The 22,710-nt window shown below is 38.9% G+C and overlaps 1 protein-coding gene across 3 annotated transcripts in view; it reads left to right on the plus strand.

The window, feature by feature from the left end:
• The window catches only part of MAP2K5 (mitogen-activated protein kinase kinase 5), a 142,473-nt gene that overhangs the window by 70,468 nt on the left and 49,295 nt on the right, over window positions 1-22,710 (plus strand). For 2 of the 3 annotated variants that reach the window (XM_085305448.1, XM_085305450.1), the window contains exons 14-17: window positions 2,394-2,467; window positions 3,396-3,446; window positions 6,956-7,027; window positions 21,493-21,522. In XM_085305448.1, coding sequence (XP_085161574.1) covers window positions 2,394-2,467; window positions 3,396-3,446; window positions 6,956-7,027; window positions 21,493-21,522 — 227 coding nt within the window. The remainder of the gene's footprint in view (window positions 1-2,393; window positions 2,468-3,395; window positions 3,447-6,955; window positions 7,028-21,492; window positions 21,523-22,710) is intronic. The other variant, XM_085305449.1, reaches the window with a different exon arrangement.

Raw genomic sequence — 22,710 nt, forward strand, 5'->3', positions numbered from 1 at the left:
CATTGAATACAAATCTCTTTCTCCCTAGTTTTTTTTTTTTTTTTTTTTTTTCCTTAGTTTTGGTTGTGGAAGGATTTCCGACGTAAGCAACACTAAATGAATGACAGATATTTTTTAATTATATCACCTTATGGTCACATCCTGTGTGGTAGCAGCAAAGGGAAAATGTGATTTGCATATCCCCAGCATCAAAAGGTGATGGCTGGATACAGCTGTGAAAGCTGGCCAGCACTGATGAAGCAGAGACCAACTCTGGGTAGGGTTCTTTTGCCCTGGATATGGGATTTTATGGGAAGAAGGTCTTGAAGGCTGAATCTGGAGAGCATCCTGCCTCTTTCCCTGAGTTCAGGACACATACATAGGTTGTCCTCACTGAAAATAAATCTGGCCGTGCACATGTTGCCTTGTCATGTCTTCCACTGAGGGACAACGAGGTTCACGCATACATCTTCCTTCTTTCCAGGGCTCTGATACTCGGAATAGAGTGAAACAATTTTTGCTTTATCAGAATCAATGCTGTTGATCCAGTCCTGCTCCCAAGAACTTTGTTGCAGCCTTGATGTGCCAAAATGCTTACCATGTTTGTTTAGTTATTCCTTGTTTTGCTGTATCTTTCACAGCTAAAAGCAAGGACTATCATACTGCATTTTTCCTTTGAAAGTGTTAGGACTTCAAACAACTGGATTTGTAGTGCAGAATGTCAGGATTTTCTGCAGAGGTAACTGTGCCTGCTCTGTAGTTCATTAAAATTCAGTGCAAACATAGTACCTAGGTAGATCTGTTGGCTGCCATATTTTTAGAAAGACAGTTAAACAGGATTACTGTACAACTCGCTGTTCTCAGGACTCGGGCTGGAACCTGCTGAGGTTGGATGTGTGTCTGGTGAAACCTAAGAAGGTCATCTGACACCAGGGAAGTATGTTGTTTAGTAGGTCGCCAGAAGCAGATATTTAAGTCTTCTTGAAGTTTTATGTGAAATAAGTATTCCTAGAATGTTGATGGGAAGTGCATGATTTGTGTGGATTGCTCTGTAGCAATGTTTTTCTATCACCTGGGGAGCGAATCAGTTATATTAAAAAAAAAAAAAAAAAAAAAAAAAAAAAAAAAAAAAAAAAAAAAAAAAAAGTGTTCAGATCAAATTGAATTCCTAAATTTGAAATGAAGATCACAATACCCAAACTTAGTTTGTTGATGCTGTGAGTTGATGAAGATACTTGTGAAAATTTTCTTTTGGCTTTGGGGGGCAATTGCAAAATACACTGGCAGTATTAATACCTATCATAAATTGTACAAACCCACTTAAGTTACATAAAACAATATCGAATGCTCTCCCTTTCTAAACTGGAATTTTACCTCAATTATAAGAAAGCATTTAATCAGTTTGTTAATTGAAGTTATACATTTTTACATTACAGAGACAAATTAAGCAAGCTACAGTGGTATCAGAAAACATCTGCTAAACAAAGGCAAACTTAATGATAAGCAAAATTAGGTTCTTTTCTAGTTGCTTTTCATCCATCTGCACCCAAGTAGTGTTCACTTTTAAAGAAGGCAAAGATACAAGCTATTACTTTTAATCCAGAATGACAGAAGAAAGCAGTGATTAGGCAAAGCCACTATGCTCTAATCTTCCCGGGTCTAAGCCAGGCTGTATCGCGCACATCCTGCCTTCCAGCTGGCATCCCTGGAAGAGAAAGATGCTCAGTGGTTCTCACGCTAGACTTAGGCTAGATGTTCAGCAGTTTATTCACATGTGCGTTTCACAGTATGCAACTGTTTTATTTCTTAAATAAATTAGAAAACCCTTTTTTTAAAAAAAATCTCCGCATTATCCTTCGGCCCATTTTGTTTTGGCCTATTCACCATCTGCAACACAGGTTGTTTCCTCCCATTTTTTGCAGCAGACTTTTCTGTATTTGAAAACTTACAGCTTCTCTCCTTTCTGTCTTGTCCACTTCATGCCATAATCTGCAGATCCCTTTTTCCCCTTTTCCCCCTTTTCCCCTTTTTTCCTCAGACCTTCTCTAGCTTATAGTCTTGGCAGTTGTTTTATCCTGTATTTATGCAGTTGATTAATCCTTGTCTAAATGTGGTGCTTCCACTTGTCCCTATTAAATCTCATTGTATTTTTTTCAGTCTGATTTCAGTGCACTTGCTGTCCCTCCCAGATTGGTGTCACCTGCAAATTTAATAATGTGGTTTATTAGAATTTGAGAGGTGCAGATGTAGTGTTATCTGTGCTAATGGCTGTTACAAACCAGAGGTTGTATTTGAAGTAGCTCTGTGAAGTATTTTCCGTTACTGTGTATCATGCCAATATTCGTAAGTATCTCTGTATACAAGATACATATACCGGATGACATAGATTAAGTCCTAGTTTGTTCTCTCAACAGATGTGAAACCATCCAACATGTTGGTGAACACACGAGGACAGGTGAAGCTGTGTGACTTTGGGGTTAGCACGCAGGTAATTCCCTCCGTAGGTCCCTGCCCGCTCGCTTTCCAAAGCCGAGTCACCTGGCAGTGCCGCAAGCCGGCCCCCGGCAAGCTCGCCTCTGCTGGGAGAGCGCTATTCATTTTTAATCTCTGGGCGACTTTTCTTCATCTGAATATGATTGTTCATTGTTTAATGACAGTAAAAACTGCTGATATTGTAATTACTACTTACGAATAGCGAACTTCATTGATATGCAGCTTTGATATGAAAGCGTTTTGGCCAGACAAAAGGGAGGGCAGAACGAGAGATGTGTCTGGGGAGCCCAACTGGCCCACAATAAAAATTAATATTGGGAGTAACAATAGTGGTGGGCTCTTACAATGTGCAGCACAATTTTTAATTAATTTCCATTTTGGGCCTCCCTTGAGAACTTCTCTGATAGTGACCCGTGAGCTTGCCGTGATGTTGATTTGAATTTCAGCACCTTTACTCTCAGCCAAACATGAGGACCAAAGAGAAGGTCAGCCTTGTATTATAACTTGTCAGAGTCTGTTGTCCCTCCAGCGTATTTAGTGCTCATTGCATTCCAGTAATGAGTGTGGCTTTATTCACATCTTGAGCCAGCTGACTGAAAAATGAGTGCGTTCAATCCTACTTCAAATTGACTTTTTATATCAGACTAGTTTGGGGTACTAAAGCGATAAGCATCCTGTTTAACAGAATTGTTTAAGGTTATCTGCCATAAACTGTAATGCAGTGCTTGTGTAAATTGGAACTCTCATTCAAACCAAAAGAGAGTTTTAATCATTTTTAATGCCTTTGTAGATAAATTTGTTCCCTTTTACATAATTTTTAGTTGATTTATAGGAATGATGATTGTAGGTTAAATGAGGAATAATTGCCCATTTTATTTCCACATTATCTTTATATTGTTCTAACAGACTGTTTTGTCTGATAGCTGGTGAATTCTATAGCCAAGACGTATGTTGGAACAAATGCTTATATGGCGGTAAGTGAATTTATGCAGGAATAACATTTAAACAGAAGTATTCGTTCACAGTCTTGTTCTCTGCAATGTAGGATATATTCTAAATCAATTCTYAAACTTCCTCTTTCCCTCCCCCTCGTTGTAGAAGCTGTGTCTTAATTGTGTCCGCCGCGGAAACGACTCCCTTTCGCTGCCTCTCAGACCCACTCCCTTCCTATCCGCGATCACATAACAGCGCTGCGACAGCTACAGCGATCGCTGATAGGGAGGAGTATTATTGGAAAAGCGTTTCTTTAATGTATTTTTAGTTGTCTTTAATGCATTGTAACAACTGGGAACAAAGAAGAGAGCCAGCTGGACATAAAAAGGCAGCTTTCCGCTGATAACCTGCAGCTGCTTGCGGACTGCTGCCGGTCCGTTACTGCCCGCTGCCTAAGCCTGCGGTTTAGCAAAGCGTTGAAGCACGTGCTCAAGTCTCCTGGACTTCCTTGCTGCCTGAGCACGTGCTTGGGTGCTTCCATGTGAAGTTGCCATGTAAATTTGAAGTATTTGACCTCATAATATTAAGACATTAATTGCATGTTGTGTATTATACCGTACGTACCAAGTCATCAGTACGTTTCGTGTTTCTATATATTTCCATCATTGTTARATGAAAGTAATGCATTTCTAAAGATGGATCATTTGGGGGAAATTGCTGTTAGCTAAGGTGAGAGGTTTAATTTTAGCAATTTTAGCTGACCTGACAAGTGGTGAGTGGTGCCCGTGTGTCTTTTTTTTTTTTTGGTCCTTAAAATGATTTTAGCAAATCGCTTATGTAGTAAAATTGAGGCAAAAACAAGTGTTCAGCTTGTTTAAAAAAAAAAAAAAAAAAAAAAAAAGTGCAAGCAGCAGTACAAAATGGCTGATACTTGTATTTTCAAAGCTCAGAAAAGGGGTGAGAGAAATCCATGACCTTTAATTGCCTTTTTATTTATTTATTTATTTTACTTTCTTGTAGGGAGATAGCAGGGCAGGATGTCCATTTATTTGCTAAGTGTTTTCTTAGTCAAGGAGCACTTGTTATGTGGCTTCCAAAACAATCATGTAAGCATCCTAGAAAGACTTGAACGGTCCTGTGTGATCAGAAAACTATATGCAGAAAGACGTTAAAAACGAAACAAAACAAATCAGTCATATGTATTATCATTTTTGCTAGGAGGCTGGCTGATTGCTATACCTCCATTCTCTGGAAGAACCAGGATATTGTGATTCAAACAAAAACAGCTTCAAATGAATCAACTTCTCCTACTTGGTTCTTACTCTGAGAGTGGTCTTAAGCAGTTCTAATAATTAAACTGTGTTATCCTTAAGTGTACAGATCAGGATTACAGTTCTCCTTCCCAGGTGTGCATTAAATAAATTACTTTTTTTCTTATTGTTTATGGATGAATGTGATGTATCCATCTGTTAATTGAAAAAGAGAAATTTAAGCTAAAACATACTTGATCTGATTTCTTGTTTTAAAATTGCTTTGCTTCCTGAATAAATCATTTGTCATCATCAAATTTATAGTGTAGTTGTCAAAAAAAAAAAAAATCAAGATCATAAGCTTTGGCATTAATGTTTGCCTAACTGAGGGACCAGTAGTGAATGTGAAACCRTCCAAAACATGGAGGTTTGCTGTTAAAATAAACAAACAAATTTGTTTTTATTGAGAAGTTAAAATTTCCAACAAGAATAAATGTTCTGTAAAATGATTTTATCACCTACTTTATATAGAAAAAGCTTCTGAATGAAAAAAAGTTAATCCAGTTTTAGGAATTCTTAAGGTACAACATTTTGAGCGTTAGGATTTTAGCCTTTGTGTGCTTAGGATCATCTCTTTGTTGCACGCTTTATTTTTTCTACATGTGATTTTTATTTTCATCTTCTTTTCCATACTTTTRAAAGAGGAATTCGTCTGACTAGACTTTTTGCTCAAATGTGCTAATGATTTGCTTGTCACTTTATCTTCTGTGAATACATAATTTCTAAATATAAGTTACTGTTTGAAACTTGAGTTAYAGCAGAGGAGTAAACGACTTAATACTGCTTGGTTGGAATTATGCATCCGATGTGGCTGCGCGGTGAAGGCAGGGGCTCTTCTCGCTGGAGAGGTCTGGCAGTGCCCTCACCTTGCCGCAGGAGCAGGGTCTGCAGCTAACAAAACGTGCGTGGCCGGGGTAGCTGGTGCCCTGGCATGTTAGAAAGGAAGCTCGCTCTGTCAGCGTGCTTTTTTGCTTGCATATCTGCATCTGTATGAGGATCTTTGTCAGTCTAAGAGGATTCTTAAAAGCTGTATCTCTATACAGTGCTGTTATAAGCATTTCTAAGATATGCCTGGCCAAAACTAGCTATATTACGAAGGTTTGCCTTGATGAACTTTAAAAAAYAAACAAACAAAACCCYCTTTATTTTATTTTATTTTTTTRTTAACTGTTCAGCTCAACATAAATGAGGCTCAGTCAAAAAGAGTTTGTTCCTTTCCCATTCCGTTGCTGGATTTCTTTTGCTTTTGTTTTGTGTTTTCCTGGAAGGCTGTCCTTAAAGATAATGTGGGCAGTGCTGTGTGTTTTTACTTAACATTCATACTGYGATAAAAGCTCTTGACCTGGGGTTAGCAGTGCAGAGTAAACATCCCAAAACACATTCGACTGGCACTAATTTGTGAGTTTGTTTTCTAAAAAGGTCTCTGGATTATTGGAGACTAAAAATACAGCCAGTGCTTCGTAGGTGGTTGGGCTAGACAGGTGCATTAACAGCACAGTGGGGAGAGAAGTCTCATGGAGCCTTTTATTGTTACATTTCATGCTGTACTTGACCTTGGAAATGCTTAAATTGTAGCTTTCAAGTAAAAACTAGCTGTTATATTTTACAGCTCTATTTCATGAGGCATTAAATTTGCTATTAATACTTTTGAGTGGTTTTGAGCAAAGTCTTTTTTTTTTTTTTTTTTTTTTATACAGGTCAAAAATGAAATTAAAACATACATAAAATAAAATTGCTGGCCATGTGACATCACTGGGTTTTCTGGTTTCAGTGACTTTGATTGTTTTTTAAACCATAGTTACTCCTCAACCCCTTGACTCAACATTAGGAGTCTGTTTTCCTAGCATACCTCACTGCTGTGACTGGGCTTAGAAATAGATGTGTGCTGTTGATGGACTCTTACAACCTGACCTTGTGCTTTGCTGCGCATGTGCAAATCATTGGCTTTCTTGTCGAATAAAACAGCCCAAACACAAATGCCAAGGCCATCTTTACAAGGTGCATAGCAATGCATGGCCACAAGTCTGAGCATAGCTGAGCCCTTCGCTCTTGCAGAATCGAGGCAAAAAAAAAAAAAAAAAACACAGTGTTGTCACTATCTGTCAGATTAACTGGTGAGCTAATTTAAGGTTCTTTTCATTTTTGCAATTGATTTACTTGCCCTGGGCTAGCTTCTGTGGGAGAAGTGTGCATGTTTGTTTGCTAGGCTCAAGAAGATGTTTTTTTCCATCTCTTTGCAGCCTGAACGGATTTCGGGAGAACAGTATGGAATTCATTCTGACGTTTGGAGTTTAGGGATTTCCTTCATGGAGGTATGTAAATATGTATCATTTGCTTGTGCATATTGAAAGAATCAGAGGAAATCTAACCTCAGAATATTTTAATTTAGTCTTTTCTATACTCTTTTATAAATACACTCTTTAACTATTGCTAAATTTCCTGGCTGTATCTAGAATGGATTTGTTCCTACTGAGTTAAATTCAGTTAGGTCTAGAGAGTCTCTGTAACAGGCTTGTGCCTGTTACCTTTAACAGAGGATTTAAGACTGTATCTATGAGAGCAGAAGGTAGGGCCTGGTACATGGACGCCTCTACATCCCTTCAACACCTCTGGGGCTGATGATGGCTGGATCCTTTATCACATCTTCACAGGCYGGGGCAGAGAGGGCTATTATAAGAGTTAAAATAGAGTTACGCAAATCCAAGGTTTGAATTGATTAATGTCCTTGCAAAATCTTAGCAGAAATATTTCAAACATATAGGAATCTCTCCCTGTGTGATTAAATAAGGTGTTTGGACCTGAGTGTTCACCAGAGCTTTTAGTAAGATTTCTCACCAACRTAGTTTAAAAATGGGGAAAGTTGTATCAAAATGAAGCAATTTAAAAAGAGTGTGATCATAAAACCCGTAATGCAGAGGAATCCATACTTTCTGCAGGTTTAGTCAGAACAAAGTCAGTTCTTATTCAAGAAAAAGGTGGTTTGTTTTTTCTACTTAGTATTCATCAGATGTCTTAAAAATACAAATTTCAAGGATTTTATAAAAATGGATGACTGCTTATAAAACAGAGAACCTTGAGTGTGTAAGCTGAGTAGAAATACCTGTCTTTTGATAGAGTCTTGACAAGTGAAAACAGATCTGGTCCAGGAGAAGGAATAGGTAACTGATCTGGTAGGGGTAGGGGGGTATTTTTATGTAGCCTTCTTCAGACTGACCTGAGCTGGTCACAAGCAAGCCAACTACAGTCTGAAAACTTTGAGAGCCAAGTGTAGGCTCTCAGGAGACTTTTTCATTCCCAAGCGATGCCATAAAAAAACTTTCCCCCTCTTGGATCAGAGCTGGATAATATCTAGCCCATGGGGCAGTCTGAGTGTTACACAAGCTCTACTCCATTTGTAAGAGATGTGTAAGCCTATTGTATACACTGTTAGTGATGATCRTGGTTTCTAGCTGAGACTCCGGCAGAGATGAGGTCTGATTCTTTTGATTGTTTCTTCCTACATGAAGAGTTCATTCAAAACAGTGAGATCATTAAAACCACTGAGATTTCACATAATGACCATGCAAAGAGCTTTCATTCACTGACTTTGGGACAAATAGTAACTCAAATTTTGTATAAACAAAGGTCCCTGTTCTTGGGTGGGGGGGACACAACAACATGCAAACTTTGGAGACTCAACTGCTTTCCAGAGTGGTTGCCATTTACTTGACCACTGATACTCCTTGCCTSTCTTATATGGTTAGCACAATGCTCTCCGTTTTCTCTTCATTTTTTCCCTGCCTCCTGAAAACTCCAAGCATTCCCCATGAGAATCAGCAAGACCTTCATGTATTTCTGCAAAAGATTTTGGTCTTAGTCAGAACCTCTGACTTAAACTTGCATCATCTTTCATGTACAGCCTGCCCGACAAAAGCATGACATTACTGAAAAATATAGGTGCCCTTCCCTTCTCTTCTAGTAAATACAATGTCATGAAACTGAAGTTGAATATACCTTTTGGTGAAGTAGAACTGAGGTTCCTRGCAGATCGTTAGACAGAAGTTAAGTGTGATGCTCTACACCTAGGCAAATTTTACCTTTTGCCAACTGAAAGTTAAGTGAGACTTTTATTGTGTTTTCAAACAATAAACATTGCTTGCCAAATGCATGATCAGTTTTAACCAAAACAAAAATATTTAATGCTGAATCATTGCAATCAGATCTTGTAAATCTTTTTTCGAGTCTGATTAAAGCTAACTCTGTATATACAATAATGACATACTCTAATGCGTCACAGGGGATGCAGTGCTGTTAATTTRTTTTGCTGCAAATTTCAGTGGTTGGAGAGCCCTCTGAATTTTTGGAGAGATACAGAACATATTCACACACACTGTAAATGAATCTAACTGACAAAGGGATAAAATGAGATTGTGTTACCTTAATATTTGAGTGGTGTTCTTGATTCACAGTGGAATAGTGATATATGTGCAAAAGTCATGTAGAGCAAGTATTTACAGATTGCTTTGCTGAATATAAAAGGTATAAAAGACATATTTCCATGTCCAACACTAGTCTCCAAGCTGTGAAGAATTTCCATATAGACCAAGATACTTGGAATTTAGTTGAGGATTAATAGTAGGCAATCTGACTAGTCATGAATTAAAGGATAGATTTTACATCATGTCAGCCAGTATTAGGAAAGCTTCTTTCATTTGCACTGACTCTCCACTTTCAAACCTTCTCAACTTCCTTTTCTCTTTCCTACGGTCTGTGAATGTCTCCTGAACCAGATGTACAAAACAATTTGGTTCTGTGTGCTTTGCTAATTGGTATGTCATCTGGTCCCCTGAGACCTCTCTTCAACAAGATCRCTGTTTTATTGAAGTGGTTTGAGTGATGTGTTAAATGATGAAAGCAAGGACAGTGGCTTAGAAAAATGTCTCAAAAAAGGTGAAGAAGATGCTCGAAGAGCCACACAAGGTCACTGTCATTAAAGTAACACTGTCTATTGACRTGGGAATTGGTAGTGCAGACACCTAGGCTCTTGTTGATGGAGCTGTTAAAAAGTGAAGTTARCATTTATTGTAAGATTTTAAAATCATCTCCACTTAGTACTGCAATACTCCAATTCCTGCAACTTCAAGCTAGTACAGATACAGCATGCTAAAAAGAAGTTTCACGTGAGACTAAGTTAACAAGAGCTATTTTGGTGTATGATGATACAGAACAGCAGCTAAGTAAATCTTCTCATTTTCTGCAGTATTCTTCTGAGCCTTTAAAATGCCATGAATTTCTTTGCTGCAAAGCTATGTGTAATGAGAAACCAAAATGTTCCTTTTGAAGAATAAAAAAACTGCCCCAGAAGTATGCTAGCTGAGGGCGAGAAATGTTAGATCTAAGTGCCACGTAAGCATGGGAGACATGAGCACTCTTGCTGCTTTTGAAACAGTAGATGACTAAGGGTGTTTAGCTTCCCATCAGTCTTACTCTTTCCAAAAAAAAAATGGAGGAAATACTCCTAGCTTGCTTATTTTTATTGTTTTCCTCTTTTTGGAGTTTACATTTCTTTCTTCAGTGAATTTCTTCCTTTGAGGTGAATTAAATTTAATGCATAATCTGTAAACCTTTTTAAAAAGTGTTTCATTACAAATAGTTTGTAGTAGTAGTAGTATTTTTCATGAGGTTTTCAGATGTAGTTTTATTTAAGCGYTCTTGGGTTGACAAAGCAAGTTCAATTTAAACCAATGACATTGCTGTCACTACACTGAAGACTGTGTCAGCATTTTCGTTATAAGAGCTGTTTTTCAGAGGTTTATAACTCAGTCATAAAATACACTCCAGGCTGCCYGGGCTGATTTTAAGTGCTCTTTGCATTCTGTAACTGATCCAGTCTCCCTCCCAAGAACTGTGCCCTGCACAGGAGGAAAAATTGCATTGCCTAATAATTCTTTTTGCTTTCTAATAAGTAGGGCCCCACTCCTACCATACATGGCTGCTATCTGAAAATGAACATTAAAGCACCCAAAGGTGGATAAAATACATCTTGCTGGTTTTTAATAGCATTCTTGGCTGTCCCATTCCCATGCTGCCTTTGTTTAAGGTGTAGGCATGCCAGCAGTTGCCTTCAGCTGAGCTACTTCTCCTGGGGCAAGTGGCCACTGCTGGAGCTGGGGGAGAAGGATGTTTGCTCTGACCGTGTAGGGYTGATGTGCTTTTGGGTATCCCTGCTTCCATGGGGAATTGCTTCTTGATTTTCCCCTGGACTTTAACATCTCAAAACAGCCTGGTGAGGCCTGCTCTCTGCTTTCAAGACAGGATCAGTCTCCTACATACCCTGAGGAGATGGGAGGTGAGGAAAAAGAATGGAATATATAGGTGGTTCTAGGTGTTTGTTGAGGCATAGCATAGGTTTGCTTATGTTTGGCAAAAGATTCAGGGCTATTTTTTTCTACAAATGTAACTGGTGGTATATTATATTTAAATGCAGGAATTTGAAGTGATTTGTTTATACCACAAACTGAGTAACTTTTGGAAGTAGAATATGAGCTCCATGTGTTCAGCTTTATCTTCTAGTGATACCTGTTGCACCTTTTTGCACCTTCTTTTGTATCATCTCCTAGGCCCTACTTTCCACTGTCCTCTGCTGAGAAAAGCAAATACTTTCTTGTGGTCAGACCCTCTTTCAAAATTCATTTTTCCTGCAGAGACTATCAGTGTTCTTTCCTCCAGGGAAGTGAGCTTTGGTTTCTTAGTGTAGTGTTAGAAGCGAGTTCTTAAAACCTCACAAAATGAAAACTTTTATGTCTGCAGTCACCTGATTTTTTAGTTACCTGCACATTTGCTTGATAATTGTACTATTCATGTTAAGATGCTGGTTTAAGCAATATTGCAAGAAGTCATTTTACGTATTTTCAGGATTTGTCTGCGTTCCCAAATATAGCAACACCAATATATATCCAGAAAACATCCCCTGTGTCATGTATTTCAGGCACATATATGTATATTGTGAGAGCAGTTGACCTGGAACGTCAGCATTACGGCCTCTCAGACTCCTTAGCACGCTGGGGCTRGGAGCACACATGGGAATGTAGGAAGAACGCACTCGTGAACAGTGAAGGCAGAGAGGAACGTGCTTGGAGAGGGTGCTAGAAAAGACAAAGCCCTGCTTTAAGATGCCTCTCTTACTTAAAGCACTTSGATCTTTAAGATGTTTGACATACACTTTGAGCCTTTGTATCAGTTTTACATAAGGTAATGTGTAATGTAAATTATAAATGTGAGTGTAAAGGAGAGGAGATTTCAGGAGGTTTCTTTCTAAGGACTCTAAAATATGTGATCAGCATTGAAGTGAAGGTAGTGAGCTGGTCTGCAGGAAATCCTGCAGAAGCAAAGGATTTCRCTTATGCCTGCATACTGTGGTTGGTCTGGTCGACTTTACACCTATACCATACAATAATAGTTAGACAAATGTGGGGGAAAAGCTTACTTGGACAGCATAGCATTCTGCATTGGCACTCGGGACAGTGGAGGTTTGATAGAAAGGGGTACAGTTGCGGTGGGGCAACTGTGCATGTTGGTGTGGCTGCTGGAAGCAGACACTGACCGTGCAGTGACCTACAGTGTTGAGCTACACTGAGTAGAGGCAGGAGGAGTATTAATTAAACTAGCCCATTAGAAGATGGCAAGAGTCAAGCTTAAAAGGAAAATGAGAATTTGCATTTAATCTCCATACAGAGCAGGAGTCTTCATACTATAACAAAATACTTGGTTGAAGCAAGGTGTTTCTAATCAGGTGACAGGTCTTACTGGAGTTGTCCTTTCTTTTTGAGATTTGTAAGAGAATTTAATTTTGTGTAATTTGCACATCATCTTTAATGGAATATATGCTTCAAATCACAATCAGAAAATAACACATAATCCCCTCTATAACTCTTGTAGTGCTCTTGAGTTCCAGTCCTGGATCTTGTTTGATTTCAGATTTTATTCCTGTAGCAGTTATTTCAGCTTTTCAACCATCTCCAAAGAGCATTTTGCAATGTGAAGCTTGGGATTGTATGGTAATCTTGCAGATGTGATCACTGATGATCAAATCCATTTGTAAATTCCGTGCAGAATCCACCTGCAATTATCAAGAGATCTTAAGGTGCAGTTGGTGCAAGTGTTCCATGTCATTGCCCTGACATTGAAGCTCTGCAGCAGTTTTTCTGAGGGAAGCTGAAAGGGATGCATGAGGCAAGAAGCAGATATAAGAAGCATTAGGGGAAATTCTTGAACTCTCTGCTGCTACTCCTATAAACTTAGCCCTGGGGATGAACATCAGGAACATCCTGGTGTGCAAACTGACTGTACGCTGGGGAGAAGTGGACTTTGCAGACCGAGTCTTATTCATTATGGTTTTGTAGACAACAAGCGCTCTGAATTGCACTAAAGCATCGATTGACAGTGAAAAAGGAGCATGCGGTGTATGTGCTCGTAACAGTGTACTGGTGCTGTGTAGCTTCTGGGATATATATTGCGTATCACCGTTAACAGTAAATTCAGTTTGAAAAAAGTATTCTTCAAGCTCTGCTGCAGGTAGTTTTCATATTAAAGACACAAGTCCAGATTCCTATAGAGTTTATCCTGCTGAAACATCTGTGGGACTGAGGGGTCTGTCTCCTTTGATGGCTGAGCTGTTGTCTGTGCCAGCCGTACAGCTTCACAGTGTCTAAAAGAGAGGTACAGAAATGAGCCAGCTAGAGGTCTTGGTGGTATAAGACTTGTCAGAAGCAACTTAAAGCAAAATTTGGGATAATTGTCTTGGTGCTCAGGTCCGCTCTCGCAGTTTGCAGTGTAACGTACTTGCAGTGAACAAAATTCTCTTCCACCTGCTTAAACTGGAGAAACTGGGAAAGTCCTTCTCATGGGGTGGCTCCAGTGCCGCTCAGGCCACCAGAGTGGCTCCTACTAGAAGGCGTGAGGTCAGCACTAACCAAACATATTAAAAGAGCATTATTTTCCCATTTCTACACTGAGAATTCAAAAAGTTGTAAAATTAGTTGAACATGTTAGATCACATTCCAGTAGATACAGTATAACGTGTTTTAAATGACTCAACCTTTTCTTTTTCTTACTAAATCCCAACCTTCTTTAAGTTAATAAATAAATAAATAGCAGCCTCACTTCTGCACCCAACCACCCAAATAACCAGCAGTGCTTGGATACAATAGATGTTTACTTTGTAGCTGCAAATCACTCTAACGTTAATATTTCAGAGATAAGGTTATTAGAGAAAATTTAAAAGCAGCATTTCTGAAAGTGCTAGRTTACCATCCCTGTGGGCTAATGTCCTCTGTTGGCCAGCAGCAATCACAGAGCAGGGCTTTGAGTAGTGCTGGTTTCCTTGGCCACGCTCCTTCCTGAGGAGAAACCAATTTTAGGGAGAAGAAGGTRTTTCAGTCTGGCCTTTTTTGGGGTTTCATGCAATCTAGATGAGCACAGACTCATGCTTGGGCCCTTGAATCTCTCAGTTTAGACCGATGGTTGCATGGGTTATGACAGTTCAGTAGCAGACCTTTTTAATTTAGGATTAAGGAAAGCAAGAAAATAAACAACACATTTTTCCTGTTTTTGCCATAAGCCTCCTSCTGTTACTGTGTGTTGTTAAGGACTGTGTGTAATGTGATTTGCCAGCTCGGGTGGACAAACCCTTACATGCTTCATTCAGCAATGGGGAACGGCTGTAAAACACACACAAAATTGCTGAATAACTTGAAGGAAAAATTACCGTTCTTGTAGAATATTTATGTGGTTTTAATTGTTCTGTACAGAATGACATGTTTTAGAAACTTGTTCCTAGGAAAATGCTGGCCTAAGGATTTTTGTCTAAGCTATTTTCAGTGATTTATCCAAGCTGTGGATGTTAGCTCAGTTTTCACGTCTGCCATCTTCACCCGGCCATCGGGATGAAGAAAGGCAATGTCCAGCTACGTCACTATTTTTGTGGCAGCAGAATTAGAAGTAAAGGTAGCAGTGCCTGAGGGTTGGGTCATGAATTAATAATTGCTCTGTGGTGGAGGAGGCCCGTCAGAATAGCTGAAACTGGGGAAGTTGCCTTGCAGAGCGCTATCAATCACTCGGTGACCATAACTTCCAGTAATTAGTGTATTTTATGGGCCTTTGCTTCAGTGACTTGGAAGCACATATGCTCCACTCACAGCTAAACTTAGCCAGAGTAATATTCCAGGATGATTTATCCGCTTGCTGCACTGGGATGTAACCCTATATTAGGTGAAGATTGTGAACTAAACTGCAATAAAGTGTAAGTTTAGGTACAGTTTGCACAGGTTGAGACCTCAATGTATCATGTTTCTCAGCAATTGCTGTTAGGCCACTGTGGGCTGTCTGTGTAGCAGCAAAATAAATAATGCCGTCCTCCACCTGARTAGATGGATGAATGGACAATTAAAGGATAATATCAGCTGTGTGCACACATAGCGTACCGGTTATGTAATACAGGTTAAGGTTACCTGTTCCTACACTGCATAGCATAGCTGACTCTGCTTTCAAAAAGATAAAAAAAATTAGAAGTGTTTGTGAGTTGAGTCTGCTTTTGTCTATGTTACTGTAATTGGTTTGAAAGATGCTCCAGCCAGAGCTCCTTAATGCCAGTGCAAATAGAGAAGGGCAATATTACTTCAGTGAAATTGAGCTGGTTTTCCATCAGCATAACTGAATTCGGCATTTTTCTGTAGGTATAGACCAGGAATGGACTGGGCAGTCACTCATTTCTAGCGTTCTATAATCTGTGAAATTGAAGGTGTGATTTCAGTTGTGCTGTGTGTCCCAGCAGTTGGATCAAATCTGTGATTTTTAAAATGACCGTATCCCAGGTATCTTTAAATATTTCCTCTTAAGAACTGTTATTTCTTAAAATCTGAGTCCAGCAAACAAATAAGCATGAAGCATCTTTACTCAAACAAGTAGTCTCCTTAATCGTTCTCGTTTGTGTGACTTCTGCCCATGACAGTTGACGTGGATTGGACCCAAAAGGCCTGGGTGTCACCCACGGGCATTTCTTGCTTTAGAGAAGGCTGCAGCACACTGTTAACTCTGAAYAGCACCTTTGAAGAAGTAGCAGTAAAAGCCTGATAATATAGTGCGTTTGTGGATTGGAAGAAATGTGCAATTTAATCACGATTGTATGCAGTCTTTAGTTTGCAGTGCATCTACTATGGTTCATATTTAAAAGAAGTCAAAGTGAAACTAATTATCTTTAATTAAGGTGAATTAGGCTTTGATTTTTAATATATTTTATGCAGAGAGATCTTGAACTCATCTGCTCAAGCCAAGGAATGTCCCAAAGGTTATTAGGGCATATTTCTGTTGGGCCTGATGGTATTAGTAATAACCTTCTTTCTCATACTTCTAGACGTGAACAAATATGTCACTTCATCAGTCTCTGTTACCCGCACTTATGCCCCTCCGCAGGGGTCGCAGATTCCACAAGTTATCAGCTAATGGCGTTATACATTAAAAATTGAAGCTTTCCTCACTCTGAGGCCTTTCAAGGCTTTGTTCTTAAGCCCCAGACACTTTGGAGTGCAGCTGCAAACTATAGGCAGAAGATTAAATTAATTTGTAACTCTTTTTTYGTCCTGCATTACTAAATCCTGCACATTTAATTGAAACCCTACTTCAAGATGCTTTGTGTTTCTGTTCTTCTTTGTTGTCAGTTTAACCTCAGAAGCACTTTAACGCTGGTAAATTGCTGTTATATCCTTTTGGATTTTTTTTTTTTTTCCTGTGCAATAAGAGGACAGTGAAATTGATATTAGAAGGAAAGAAAAATCTTAGGCTAGTTTTTGAGGTATTTAATATTTATTAAGGTCCATACCCTGCAGAGTTTCAGGTGATTTTAAGCCATCTATCTAGGAATGTRTAAATTGGTCTTGGAATGAAATTTCACCTAGGGAATTTCATGTTATCCAGTAGTTAAGTCTGATTTTTTAAGTTTCCTGTGTCTGAATGTTCCAAAGTGGCGTCTGCTTTTCCATAAAATGAGGGTTTAACTGCAGTGCACAATCTAAATGCAAAATCCTTAGATGGAAATTTAATTGTGTAAAATGTGCACAAGGTAATTAAGAACAAATTTTAGAACATTTCAGACTATAAAGTCCTCCTTCAGCTAGATCACTAGCGATATTGTAAGTGCTTATTTTCAATTTGCAGTTATGCTGAGAAACATGGAATGTGTCTAAATTAAGAATAAAAACATCCCATGCTTTTCAGTATAACTGTAAATTAAAAAACAACTTGCACAACACAGCCAATAATCTAAGTGGAAGACTTTAGTGCCCAAGTGTCCTGAAAATATGTTTTGAACTTCTTCCCTCAGCCACTGTCTGAAGGGGATAAGGACTGCTCACCCACACTTGCTATTGCAGTTTGGATTAACGATATAGGCAGGCGAGAGGCAGTCAAGTATCATTTTAAAAGACTAATGTAGAGGAAGAGGCTTGTTAGCCAGGACTCCTGAATTTCTATTTTCAATTCCAAAATGATTAATTATGTTATTTCAACAAGTCCTTTTAATTCTGCCTTCATTTATCTGGACATTAAATATCTGTATCTATGCGCAGGCGGGTTGAGCCTAGCTAGAGTTGCTTTCCAGCCCTYCTTAAGGCTGTTCGACGGATAGGGTTTAGGCACCTGATGCTACCAAACCTGGCCATCTTATTCTTTTTGCTTTCCTTTTACTTGTTTTTAGGGTATTTTGATACAATTTGATAAACAGCAGCATACATGCACACTATATCRCTGTGTTTTATTTAGTCATTTGGAATTATCTGTACCCTAGTTTTTAGTTCTTGTTATAGATGTTCCTGATGGTGCACCCAGTGCCTCCATACACTCCCCTGTCCGAGGCTGGGGGAATCTCTCCTATCAGATATATCATTTTTCATGATGCAACCTTCCTGGGCACCACAGAGATGACCATTTTAAGTGCTCTGATGCTTCTATGCTTAAGAAAGCCAAAAAAAAAAAAAAAAAGGCAAAAAAAGCAAAAAAGGCACATAGTTGCTTTAAAGTAAAATAATGTAGGAAAGTGTTATTCTGACTTATCTCTTGCTGATATGATCTGATTCTCGTTTATACTTTCCTAGCATGCTGGCAGTGCAATTCACTGCATCTTTTTAAATGATGGCTTTTTGCAGTTCTTGTGTAGTGTGAAGCTGCCCAGAGGGAAACAAGAACCAACTCCTTAAAGTTTAAGCATTCCATTCTCTAAGCCTATGTAAAATACTGATCTGCCTCTGAACCTCACTAGTCAGAAYGGGAATACTGTAYTTTAGTTAAAATACATTWAAAAAAATTAAAGTTGCTGGGTTTCATCATGTAAATGCAGAGGAGATAAGGTTTTGGTAGTGTTTTAGCTTAGTAGTGTATATCTTTTGCAGTCTGCATTGGGCTTATACAGCATATGTTTAAATGACTTCTTTGATGCAGATGATAGAGAATATGAAAAGCCCTTTAGTAAAGCTCTAATCTGTTTGTTTTTTTTGTTTTTTTTTCTTTACTTTAACTGTGATGCTATTTATAAATCTAAATCTACATACAGAGGTCATTGGTTGGCTGAACTTAAACCATTTTACTTAGTAAATTTAATTAAGAAAATACAGTGCAACTCATAAGCAAATGAGTTTTTCCTAGTTTTAAACCAAACCACCCTCTTGAGTGCTGATTGCCTTGCTCGACCCCTGGTGATATAGAAACAGGCAAAATTAAAAAGGACATTAAAGCTTCATTAAATCTGAAACACATTTAGTACAGTGACATATCTGCAGGCTATTTCAGGGAAGATTACATACTCTTTGGTAAGTTTCTTAATTTATAATACCTTGACAATCTTGCAGGGGGGAAACAACTCTGACTAGATGAATCGCATGGTGGTTCTGGGGGCTGCAGAGCTGCCACCTGATCTGCTCATCAGTGTATTGCTTTGCTGGTCTCAGGCAAGAAGCAGCTTCACTGAGAAAAGCATTTCTTTTTTAACAACTGCTGAAGAACTTGTTCCTGATATGTTTCTCATTCTTCAGAGCTCATTTATACACTATATAGTTGTGCCTGGTGGAAAACTCTGTCCCCAGTTACTTTACTGCCTTTGGAGTCACACAGGCAAAGCCCTGCTGTGGCCGATGGTGGTCAGGGAAGGGAACTGTCAGCGAGAACATAAATACTTAGGAAGAAGTCATCACTGAGGTACCAATATGTTTTCTGTTTATAAGAGGTCTACAGAATGATACTTTGTGCGGATACCTGTAATTATGTTCTTATACAGTGGGATCAATATTACATTGCTGTAGGTCTGCAGCTATGACTATTCTTAAATCTGTAGCYGTAGGAAAAAATCAAGATTTCTACTTCTGTTCACTGGAAGGTGTTTGGCATTTGCAGGTTTCTGGCTATCACAGCCGCAGGGCTTCCTAGGATCAGCTCCTTGGAAATTAAGGGTGGTCCTCCCAAAAGGTAAAAGGACGCCGTTTGTGTATTTTAGCAGCTTCTGGTCCTTAAGACCGAGCATGACTGCAGCGGTAGGGCCTTTCCCTGTCTGCTTAGCAGTGTGTTTCGAAACCTGCCACCAGCGAGTGAATCCCCATGACGGGAGGGCTGAGATGGGAGGAGCTGTGAACCAGACAGAAGTGACAGAAAGGGTGGCAATGAGGCCTACTTAACTCAGATTTCTTCTTTATGAAGGTGAATTGGTTGCGAGGAGAAGCACTGAGCTCCGCACCACACCGGAAACATATCTGGAAGGCAAAATTCACCCTAAAAAGTTTACAGCCTAAGAGGCAGACCTGGAGGACAGCACACAAAAGCTAACTTTCCCCACTGGGTTTCTTAAATTATTTAGCTTTGAAGAAGGTGAAGAGTTTTGATTTGTCATGCCATCTTAATGTTCTTACCTTTACCGCTGGCGAACTGAGCACTCCCTGGAGACCTTGCTTTTGCAACCTTTTAAGTTTCTTGTAAGTGTGATTCTTTTTACAAACTGTAAATGTTGGTTTTATAAACCAAGCAAACCCAAAGATCCCCAAATGGAAGCCTACAAGCAAACCACTTTTAGATAGATGAATGACATGACCAAAGCTTCTCTGGAAAAGGATGCTGTGCTCTGTCATGCCGTTACGGGTAGGGATGGGTGTTCAGCACCGTACTCCTACAGCCGTAATGGCTCCTCCTCGCTCATTATGCAAACTCCCGCTGGTGAGATACTTGCCAAAGATTGGGGTGATTTTTCAGAGTGATGCATTGAATTAAAATGTGCAGTTCCTGTAACTGTGAAGTTTCTATTCAATAACTAACTGTCCAGAATTATTGAGTTATTAGGATGCCTTCTAGAGCCAACTAACTTTCCATATATAGATTGACATTACAAATAATACCTCAGTATAGAGAACACTGCTTTTGAAGATAGCTTGATTACACACACACACAGAAGTTTCATTTCTTTGGGTTTCTGCTATATGCCTTTCACAAATGCTTCAAGACCTCTGCTTCTATAGTGTCTCTTCCTCTGAGGATCTGGTGGAAGTTTACTGGGTTCACTAAGGCTCACAGCCAAATGTCCGGGGTAGTACCAGGTTTGGACTGCAGCTGGAATTGCAGAAAGGGCACTGTCTCTGCTGTTGCCCGGTACAGTCCATACCGATGACCCCATAACATGGTGGCTTAGAGCCTTGGCAGTTATGCTGTTACCCAATCCAGCATGAAAATACCTAGTTTATCATGCAGACAAATCAGTGATACTAGTACATCCATAACCTTTTGATACACCACCTTTTGAAGGTTGGTGAGAGGAGGTTTCACAAAGGATAACTGTAGTGCAGTGAAGCTGGTGGGCTTATGGCTGCTCCATAGACTGGGGGGAGAGATGGGCTTCTCCAGAGAGCAGATCGGAACAGGGGGATAACAAAGCTGCTCTGGCTGCACTTCTGGAGGAGGCTGTTTCAACTCTGAAAACTCTTTTCCTTCACTGAAGAGCGGACAAAATTACCTAACCCAGTCATGTTTTACACAAATTGCTTCAAAGGTTCAGACACCAGCCAGGAAAACTTGAAGCCTTGTATGAAGCACAGAGTTTATCATGTAATAATTATTAGATACGGCATTATGGCAGCAATAATAGTATTGTTGGGCATAATACTGATACTAGGAGATACTTTAATAACGTATCTGTTGACTTATAAAACAGTCTGGGTGATGCATCAAATTTATATGATGTGTAATTGAAAATGTATTTGAAGAACATATATCAAATTCCAAATGCCACAGTCTTGCTCCAGATCCCACTCTCGAGTTCCTAGCTGGATTTGGCACTAGTAAGGAAACAAACCTCAGCTATATAACCCAGATTTTACTCTGAGCCAGTTAAGGAAGAACTTTGGGAGTTCAGTGCATGTTCTACAATACCTCCTCATTGCAGATAATTATCTGTAAAGGTTAGTGTCTTTGGCCTCACCATTGAGACTGAACTGGTTTAATTTAGAGTCCTCAGGAACTTGGGCATCAAACAGTATTACTAAGTGGTGCAGACAAAAGAGCATGAGAAATACAGAAATGTTCAGATATGTAAAACAAGGGGTAACTGTTGTGAATGTCTCCATTCTAAATACAGCTCTTCCTGTGTTTTCAGAATTACTGTTGCTGGCATTTTCCAGTTTATACAATAGTGAGAGTTGAGTACTTTTCTCTCTTTAAGAAAATGTGCCCTCCATGCAAATCTATATAACTAGACAAATATTATTTCCTTTCCCAGCTTGCTCTTGGGAGGTTTCCATATCCTCAGGTAAGATTGTTCATTACTGCCGTTTGCCACTGTGACATTCATTCCTATGTATGAAGGTGCAGAGAGCAATTGTGAACATTTGAGCCACATACAAATAAATCTGTCCTGTTAAATTGAAAAGTGGTATCTTGAAGGAGTCATTTAGAAGTCTCTATTGATTTTTTTATTATTTTTTTTTCAAACTCTAGATTTTCTTTCTCTCGAGAGGATGAAAATTATGACAATGTTAATGATTGTTTTGTTGTGAGATTAAGGCATTCGCAAAATATTCCAGGATGTACAACAGTGCTTTTAAAGCCAGGAAGGTGTATCTGCTTCTTTTTTATATTTTTATTTTTTTTTTCAATTTTGAATAGTAGTACAATGGTCTAAAATGCTCCCCAAATCACAAGTATAATGTGAATGGAATACTTAAGAGGATTCCAGATTCTCCATTTTAAGGGGATCCAATACTAGTGTTTTATTTAGATAGTGGCATTTTCCAGCTTCCCACTGACTTAACTCATTTTCATGGAAGCCAGCAGTAAAACTATTTCTAACTTTAGTGACAATGTGTAGGCCAACGCTGAGCACTGTATTAATGCATAATATTTTACTTTGCTAATATTTACTATATGCTTATTCTTGAAAATCATGAAGGTTTATAAATAACAGCCACTCCAGAAATAGATTTGATGGTTACTTTAAATTCTCATTGCAAGATGGATGTTATAATTCATAGCAACACCTATTCTGCAGTTCTTAAAATTATTCTTTTCTGGGAGAGGGGAAAAAATGAAGTGTCCAAGGACTAAAATGAATTATTTGAATGTGGCTTTTATGTTTTCATGTTTTATGAACACTGTTTTCTGCATCTTGGTCTGTATAGATCAGAGTGCCTGGAGGCATGTCTGATTTAAAGGTGGTGTTGGTCTGTGCTCTTTAAGCATCTATTAACTTGCTATTATTATGCAAATAACTGTTGTAATACACATACTAATTTATGCATGGTTAGATTATGCAGATGCCTCACAAACATGGTTATTGAATAATAGGCTGGGACTCATTCTCTCTCCCATTTTTATAAGCTGTTTTAAGCAAATTCTCCTGACATTTTTATGGACTTGTAAAGATTCTGCGTATGTAGAAATATACTGATTTTTCACTTTCTCTTCTCATATGGAAAGTGTTTACTTACTGAAAGAGAGT

The sequence above is a fragment of the Rhea americana genome, unplaced genomic scaffold (assembly GCF_003343005.1).
Source record: "Rhea americana isolate MKP2758 unplaced genomic scaffold, rheAme1 scaffold_22, whole genome shotgun sequence".
In the NCBI taxonomy this organism is placed as follows: domain Eukaryota; kingdom Metazoa; phylum Chordata; class Aves; order Rheiformes; family Rheidae; genus Rhea; species Rhea americana.